The sequence below is a fragment of the Corylus avellana genome, chromosome ca11 (genome assembly GCF_901000735.1).
Source record: "Corylus avellana chromosome ca11, CavTom2PMs-1.0".
NCBI lineage: Eukaryota > Viridiplantae > Streptophyta > Magnoliopsida > Fagales > Betulaceae > Corylus > Corylus avellana.
This window is the reverse complement of record NC_081551.1, coordinates 13,771,619-13,780,978: the sequence shown is the minus strand read 5'-3', so window position 1 is coordinate 13,780,978 and position 9,360 is coordinate 13,771,619. Positions and strand designations below refer to the sequence as shown.

General features: G+C 38.7%; 1 protein-coding gene across 1 annotated transcript in view; it reads left to right on the top strand.

The window, feature by feature from the left end:
• LOC132165566 (MACPF domain-containing protein At4g24290-like) overlaps positions 1 to 6,965 on the top strand; it is a 30,635-nt gene extending 23,670 nt beyond the window's left edge. The window contains exons 5-7 of the mRNA XM_059576187.1: positions 3,878 to 4,070; positions 5,365 to 5,531; positions 5,952 to 6,965. Of these exons, the coding sequence (XP_059432170.1) occupies positions 3,878 to 4,070; positions 5,365 to 5,531; positions 5,952 to 6,653 (1,062 nt within the window). The 3' untranslated portion in view covers positions 6,654 to 6,965. The remainder of the gene's footprint in view (positions 1 to 3,877; positions 4,071 to 5,364; positions 5,532 to 5,951) is intronic.
• Positions 6,966 to 9,360: the final 2,395 nt, after the last annotated feature.

Sequence of the window (9,360 nt, the reverse complement as noted above, 5' to 3'; positions counted from 1 at the left end):
TGGCAATATGACCATACTCCTTACAGCTGAAACACTGGACCTTGCGCATATCCTTACCCTTCCGTTTCCTGTAGGCTGCATAGGCTACTGTATTTGGGTTGGAATCTTGCTGGAATGTAGCCTGTGTGAGAAGACGCTACTCCTCTCGAAGTAATTCTCCAAAACAAACATCCAAAGATGGAGAAGGATCCCGGTTCATCAAATTTGAGTGAGTAACCTCAAATGCAAGGTGCAATTTCATCAAGAATTGATCTCTCTTGCTCTGCTCATGAATTGCCTGAACAGCAATGAGAGATGCAGCAGGTACCTTCACATAAACCATATCAGAAAATTCTCCCCACAAATTCTGAAAACCAGAAAAATACTCTTGAATGGAGAGATTGCCTTGAGTGTAACTATCAATCTCATATTCCAACTGAAAACGACGTGTGGTATTATCTTGGTGATAAACTTTCAGCAAATACTCCCACAAAGTCTTTGCAGACTTATAGGGCCTCAGATTGAGCACAATAAGAGGATCGACAGACCCTAAGATCCACGACATCACACGTGCATCTTTGACCTTCCACTTAGCCAACTCCTTAGGTTCCGTAGGAGCTGGATCACTACCGTCAATATGGCCCCACAACTCTTTTCCCATAACAAACAATTGAAACTAGAATTCCCAAGTAGAATAATTTTTTCGAGTAAAACGGACCAGGAAAGACTCGCTATAAGACGTGATGAAACCAAAATAGAATTAGAAATTATAAAACCTGATAAAGGAGTAACAGGCCCACCAGATCTATTGGACAGTAGGCCAAAAGCTCACTAAACAGCAACCTTAAAAACCCACAATTACCAGTCCACAAGCCCAAATCCACAAGCCCAGTCCGCAAGTCCACAAGCCCACAAGTCCGCAAGCCCAGTCCGCACTCACGACACCACACCAGAACCTTCAGCAGCTACACCATGCTCACCGCACCACACCAAAATAGAATCAGCCACACCTGAACTTGCTGATAGCGCCAAATCTTCGTCAACCCAGATCGCCGACAGCACCACCGATCGCCGAAAGCCCAAGTCTACACAGAACCTGCTGACAACCACCACAAACCTTGCCGACAGCCACCAAGGATTCTCCACAATCTCCAAAAGGTCTGCCGACAGCCACTAATCACTGTAAACTGCCGCTACCCTCAACAGAAACTGCTGAATAGTAGTTTAGAACCCACCAGAATGATCGACAACTCCCCTGAAGTTATCAACTGCCACAAAAAAAAAAAAAAAAAAAAAAAAAAAAAACAACCCAGTCCCAACCCAACTCAGAAATCTCGAATCACAACTCGACGATTCCTACGCCCCTCAACAGGTAACTGAAAACCTAGAACAACCTTAATTTAGTTGATGGCTTTGATGCCATGTCAATTGTACTGAATACCTCTTAATGTGAGGCTTGCTCGTATTATATAGGAATTGTATAGTTAATTACAGGCTGTATCTCACTGATTACAGCAATTTAGGAGAACAAATAAGGTAACTAAAATTCATTATTACTTATCCAAAAAAAAAAAAAAAAAAAAAAACAAATAAGGTAACTAAAATCCACCTATTAATTACAAGATACTATAGCTATAATACAAAAACATGCTATAACTAGAGAGACTAATTATGGCTAAATGTATATGATGTATATGCCGTATCTGATTGATAGTTAGAAGTGGCTTTATTTGTCTAAAGGTGGTAGGATCACTTTGATTAAAAGTACTCTTTCTAATTTGCCTACTTATTTGTTGTCCATTTTCCTCATCCCTGTTAGTGTTACTAATTGTATTGAGAAACTTCAGCAGGATTCCTTGTGGGGCGGAGTCAGTGATTGAACTCAAATTTCATCTAGTTAGTTGGTCATATTAAATCACCACTTGTCCCAAAAGCTTAAGCTAATAGAAAGATGTAAATTTAATCATTTAATCAATACTTTAATATTCCCTTTATGTGTGGGCTCAAACTCTATTTTTAATAGGCAAGGCTCAATACGTGAAATATTTAATTAAAAAGAGATAGATGATGGAGTCAAGATTCAAATTTATGACCTTTGACTTTGAAACTATGGCAAATCACTACTTTTTTCAAAAGCTTAAGCTAATAGGAAGAAATAAATTTAATCATTTAATCAATACTTTAATAGGTCAAAGACTTGTATTGCAATTTCATTAGGTGGTTTAGGATAAGAAATTTGCTTTTGTTTAACAGTGCTCTTTTGAGGAAATGGTTATGGCATTATACAATGGAGAGAGAGACTTTGTGGAGATTGGTTGTGAAGTTAAATATGACAGCATGTGGAGAGGGTGGTGTTCTAAGGCGATTAGTGGGTCTTCGAGGTTGGGGGTGAAAAAATATTAGGAGAGGGTGGGGGGTTTCTGTAGATTTATTAGATTTGAGGTGGGTGATGGTTTTAAGTTATGATTTTGGATTGATGTGTGATGTGGGGGTGGGGTCATACTTTGAAGGCAGCTTTCTCGGTGTTGTTTTGCATAGCCCTCTTTAAGGAGGCTTCGGTAGCAGACCATATGCAGTTTTCTAATGACATTTGTAGTGGAAGATCACCTTTTATCAGATCAGTGCATGACTGAGAGCTAGAGTCAATTACTTAGTTCTTTAATCATTTGTACTCTCTCAAGTTGAGACAAGGTGGTTAGAAGATTTGTTGGATCCCTTAAAAAAGATGGTGAGGTAAGATCTCTCTATCGTGTGCTTATATTCCTCCCTGCTGCCTCTCCCTTTCCTTGGGAGAGCATTTGGAGAAATAAGGCTCCTTCAAGAGTAGCATTCTTTGTGTGGATGGTAGCCTCAAGAAAGATTCTAACTTTGGATAACTTGAGAAAGAGGCACGTTATAGTGATGGATTGGTGTTGTTTGTAAGGAGAGTGGGGAAATCATTGATCATGTTAGTGTTGAGATGAATGTGGCATTGGGTTGGAGATGAATGGCATGTTTCTTAGTGTTGAGAGTTGGGTTCAGGTTTCTGTATACAAAATGTTAGGAGATCTCCCCAAAAAAAAAAAAAAAAATGATACTTGACTCCCCTCAAACATCATCCCCGCTACACAAGCTAAAGAGGTGGGTGGGGCTCTTGGTTTGGGGCGGGGTCTGTTGCTGTGTGAAGGTGGGGTAAATTGTATTTTTCCCCAAAAAAGTTCCATTTTTAACTAGAATAGTAATGCTAGAATAAAGAAGAAAATATGATAATTGTAATATGGCCGATAGAGTTAGAAAGTATATTGGTGGTAAATGGGCATGCTTTCAAATAAACTTGGGTTCAAGCCTTCTGAATAACTGAACTTATATATATATATATATATATATATATATATATATCTCTAAAGTAACAGCATTGGTTTGAAAAAATGGCTGGTTCTTTAGAGCCCTAATTGGGTCTACCAATTGGAGGTTGAACTGGCCAATTGACCTGTTCTGGCGATTCTTTCCAGATGGCACAGGTTTCAAGGCCAGAGTGAACAGACCTCCAGAGGAAGTTAACCCAGTCCGACTGGCCAGTCAAGTCCGGTCTTAAGAATATTGGTTTCAGTGCTCTAACCCGGTAGTTACGGTTTATATGAGAACCAAATAGTGAAAGTGCAAAGATGGTCCTGCTCCAACAGTTCATAAGTGAACATAGGGTCTCCAATTCTAATAATGCTTGGATAACATATTACTACATACCAGCAAAGGTCTAAATTTGACAGTTCGGAACACAACAGTTTTTTACTCAAATCAGTCATTTATATGGTTTGAGGGTCATTGTAGCCACGCTGCTGTCTTCTGCTTGATTTTTTACTTCTGAAATTTGTCAGAACTGAGTTTACCTTAAGTAGCTTATGCCTTTTATATATTTCAGTTGCAGGATATTAAATTCACAGGCAAGCGGAAAGGGGGAAGCTTGCATAAACGTCTATCCCACGATGAGTGGTCTCAGACAGTCCAGTTTGAACCTGATGTGATCTCAATGTCATTCATCCCGATTACATCCTTGTTGAGTGGAATTAATGGTAGTGGCTTTTTGAGCCATGTCATTAACCTTTATCTTCGCTGTAAGTATGACTTATTATCTCATTGTGCATTTATTGTTTTTATTAAGTAACTGGAGCACCATTTTGTATCCTACATCAGGTTGTTTCTTAACCCTATGATGTAGGACAGCCGCAATGAAGGGGCTAGCTAGGCTTTATTTGGCAGCAGTGATTTTTAGGGTGTTGGGGGTAGCAAGGAATAGGGTTTTGGTGGAAAAGGCTGGAAATGTATTTTAGGGGATATGGGGTTTCTTAGTAAGGGAAAGGTGGGATTTGGAGTTGAAACAAAGACTTAAGATTTGGCTGGCTATTCCTAGTTTGTGAACAGCAATCCAGGCATATAATTTAGACTTTATTGGGCTATTGGAGCTATTTGATTGATGGGTGATTTAGGGTTTTAAAGATTTGGATTTTAGGAAAAGAATGGTTGCAAATTCAGATCTAGTCTTGATTAGAATTATGGGAGATTGTTGGAAAATTCAAAGAGAAGTACAAAAGAGAAAAAGGATAGACAAATCTAAGCATTGTTCCTTGGATAAAGTTGCATCACACGATACTCAAAAGCAATTTTGCTGGAAAGTCTCGTAAACACATTATTTATTGAATAGAAACCATTACATTCATATACATTGGTGTTTAACACTTAAACTTACTACTAGGACTTATATTTTTTTATACTTTGACTACTAAGCGCAAACTACTAAACTGGAGAAACCCACTAAATGATCTAATAACATAATAAGGCCTTGAATGAGACTAAATGGACCAAAGTATGGTTTTGCCCTAAAATTTGAAAGCTACAAAAATACCCGACACTTAAAAGTAGATGAAACTAAAACAGATCTGATCAGCTGCTAATAAATGTCAAGAAACATGATACATAAGAATCATGATTAGCTAGGATGCTTACTTAAGGTCCAAGTAGCCTCAGTATCATCCAGTATGTGTCAACTTAATGCTTGGGTATTAAAATTATCCTTGGGGCCTTTTATCTCATGTTAAGTGCAAATTGTGATGTTATTTCCATGCTTTTTGTTGAATACTTTGCTGCAGATTGTTTTTTTTTTTTTTTTTTTTTTTTTTTATAAGTAAAAAAAAAAAAAAAATTAAAAAAAAAATCTGCAGCCAAGGAAAATTGCAGAAATTGCAGCAACTAAACTTCACAAAAGGATAAACCTAACAACATCGGGTTTTATGATATGCATTTCATAAGGAAAATTACTTAACTGAATGTGATTGATATTTTTGAGATCAAATTTTGTTGTAATAGGAAAATGTAAACCATCATTCTGTTTGACATGCTTCATGAATGCAGATAAACCGCCAATTCAAGAACTACATCAGTTTTTGGAATTTCAACTTCCAAGGCAGTGGGCACCAATATTTGGTGACATTCCCCTTGGTCCAGAGAGGAAACAGCAAAGAAGTGCATCTTTACAGATCAGCTTTATGGGTCCTAAGCTGTATGTTAACACAACTCCGGTAATACTCTGTCTTCTATGTAATCTTTATATAGTTTACTTTGTCTTTTTTATTTTTTATTTACTTTTTATAATTTTATAATTTTTTAAATTATGTATGTTGCCCTTGAAAAATGGCAATGCATGCCAATGCACATGGTGTATATAAAATCATAATACTAGTCATCAATCGTAACTTGCATGAAACAGTTTTAGGTTCTATGGACTTCCAAGTGCTTATACTTAATGTGACAGTAAAAATCACCATTAGATTTTAGTCGGGTTAATATGTATATATCACATCAATAGTGATTTTCACTACTATATCAGGGAGTAAGCACTTAGAAGCATACGTAACACTTTTCCTTTAATCGATGGCATGGCTGTGGTTTGAAATTATTTATAGTATTGGCACCGTACTCAGTCGTGTATTTTCTGACAGGTTAATGTGGCTAAGAAGCCAGTGACCGGCCTCCGACTCTACTTGGAAGGGAAAAGAAGCAACTGCTTAGCAATCCACTTGCAGCACCTTTCCTCACAGCCAAAGACCTTTCAATTGCTGGATGAACCTAATCACAAAGTCTCTCATCCCTCGTCTGACCGCAGGTACTATGAGAAGGTTCAATGGAAGAGCTTTTCTCATGTCTGTACGGCCCCTGTTGAATCTGATGATGAATTCTCTGTTGTCACTGGGGCGCACTTTGAAGTTGGAGACTCTGGACTAATGAAGAAAGTATTATTCCTACGCCTCCATTTCTCTAAAGCCATTGGTGCCCTGTCTGTTAAAAGACCCGAGTGGGATGGTTCCCCCGGCTTGGTGCAAAAATCTGGACTAATCTCAACCTTGATCAGTAGTCATTTCTCAACTGCTCAAAAACCACCTCCTCGGCCGGAGACTGTGATCATAAACTCTGCTGTTTATCCTGGCGGCCCTCCAGGGCCAACCCAGACGCCTAAGCTTCTAAGGTTCATTGACACGACGGAGATGACCAGAGGACCGCAGGACGCGCCCGGGTACTGGGTTGTGTCTGGAGCCAGGCTTTTTGTTGAGAAGGGTAAAATCTCTCTCAAAGTGAAGTATTCTCTCTTGACTGTGATTTTACCAGATGAAGAGCTGCCGGGGGAATTCTCAAGTATGATATAGTTTTTTTGTTAAAAGGGAGGATATGGGAAAATGATATACATATACACAGGAAATGAGGAATATCTGCTGAGCTGATTGTATATAAAAATTATTCATTCGTTGTGTAAAATTTGCTTTATTCCTTGTAGATTGTCCGTGCATTTGCCGGCAGTTTAGATATTTGCACTGTAATATTGTCCAAAATTTTCACTTAGGTGGTTGCTCTCTTGTGTATGTGTGCAGTTGTCCTTATGTGCGTCAGACACCATCGGTTACAAATGCTTTATTTATTTGTTCATTTAGTCTGACGGAAAAGTCCACAAATTGATCCCCTACGGATGCGAAAGTCATCTTATTGTTCCTTGTGGTAAGTTTGGTTTATTTTTCCATCTAATTTCTGAACTTTGGTTTATTTTTCTTGTGGAGTATTCGACAAATAATAATTCTACCTCCAAATTTTGTTTTTTTTAAAAAAAAATTAGCTTTCATCAGTGATGGGAGGCCTCCCCTTATAGAGCGGTGGCCGGGTACACATCTGGTGATGATATAGAAAAGAATTACAGAGAGAGAGAGAGAGAGAGAGCAAATGGACATCATCTGACGAAAGTGAACGGATTAAAAAGTTTGTGTGAAAATGGTAGTAGAGTGGAATAAGGCGAGCTTAAGCAAATGGATTGAAAGCGTTAGCATGAAACTTGTGTTTGTAAATGAAAAAGCGAAATACTTTAAAAAAAAAAAAAAAACAAAAAGTAAGAGAGCGTGGTGATAGATCATCCCTCTTCGTGACTAACTACTGACTATTAGTTTTGTGTTTAGAGCTAGCTCTTTTTTCTTCTTCTTTTAATGGATTTATGTTTACAGTAGTTGCTTTGGGTTACAATTTATAGTTAGGGCTATAAAAGAAGCATTTGGATCCTCTCCGGTCCGTTTGGTCTGGAGGGGATCCAGTCCTTGTTATTGTAGGGGCATAATTGTTGCCAAAAAAATTTTTGGACAATTATGCCCCTGCATTTACAAGGACTAGATCCCCTCCAGTCCAAATGGACCAGATAGGATCCCAGTCCGTAAAAGAATAGAGCAAGAAGAGATGGGAGGGAGTCATGACCCTCCTCCTCCCCCTCTACTCTCCTCTTCCTTCTCCCCCTCCCTTTCCCACCTCCAACTGCCTTTCTTGAGGCTCTACTTGCCTCTTTAGAGGCTCTATCCATTACCCTTAGATATTTTTCCACCTCTTCTAGTCATTCCCAACATGAAATTTACCTCATTTTTTAAGTTTTTGGATTTTGGGTTTTTTAAAACCAAATCCGTTCACTTCAGGATGTCCCACCCCCAAACACGTTATTTCACCTTACTCTTGGGCCTCTCTGCTTCCAGCCATCACTAGAAACTCCTCCACCTGGCCACCACACGACTGCAAATGTATCTCACTCGCTAGCCCGTGTCTCACACTCTTTGACACGTGGGTAGCTCTCTACTGTGCATGACGTATCCCCTCTATCTGCCACCTTCCACCTTTGCTGCCAATTTTCAAAGGTTGCTTTTCGGCTCTTGGCATCCACTGCTGACGCATGGTCTTCACTTGTCGGTGAGCGTCTTACACACGTTTGCGGCTTTCCACCGTGTCCTCGCTGCCTTCCTCCACCCTATCCTTCATTGATGCCGATGTTGTTTGTATTTTGTTTTTGTTTTTGTTTTTTTTTTTCTTGTTTTCTTCCCTCCCTCTGTCCCTTCATTTCTGCTGTAGTTGTTATCCAACAAATGTTTGGGTAGGGTTGAAGGGTATCTTGAGGGTTATGCCCTTATTTACTTTTCATTTTCTAAGGGTTTGGATAGGGTTGAAGGGTTTCGGGACGGTCATGCCCCTATTTACTTTTCATTTTCTAGGGGTTTGGATAGGGTTGAAGGGTTTCGGGACGGTCATGCCCCTATTTACTTTTCATTTTCTAGGGGTTTGGATAGGGTTGAAGAGTCTCGGGACGATCATGCCCCTACTCGTGCCTTATTTAATAGTTTTTATTAGCAGCCAAAGTTCATGGACTTCGTGCCAAGAATGCATAGAGCTGCATCATTCATTTGATGTATTCTCTTATTTCCTATGTTTATTCTGTTTATTTTCAAGCTTATTGTTGGGTTGTCTAGCCATTTTTTTTTTGTTGTTTTTATTATTGTAATCTTTGTTTGATGTACTTACGCCCCCCAAAAAAACTTGTAAATAGACTAGAGTTTGGTTCAAATAAGCTAAGTTTGAGCTTGGTTAATTAATGAGTCGAGTTTGAACACTAAGAGCCTATTTGGAATTGCATTGAGAAAAAACCTCATTTTTAAGCTTCTTCCAAAACACAGTTTTGGGCATTTTTAGAACAAAAAAAAAAAAAATTAATAAAAAAGAAAGGTGTGTTTACCAAACTAATCCATTTTTACTTGGCACAACTTTTTACGCACTAAAAATATTTTTTAAGCTTGATAACGTAATTTCAAACATGCTCTAATTAAATTAGTCTCAATTATTAAACGAGTCAAACTCATGCAGGTTTGGCTTACAAGCTGCACGCATTAATATTAAATATATATAAAGTATAAACCCGGCAGGAGAAGTTCACCAACTCTAGTTCTCCTCCTCCCATAATAGCCGACTGTCAACATTTGAATTAGGGCTATGCCCATAAACACTAACAAATGGCCACTCAAACTGGTAATTTCCACGCATTCTTCAATTTTTTCCACAACT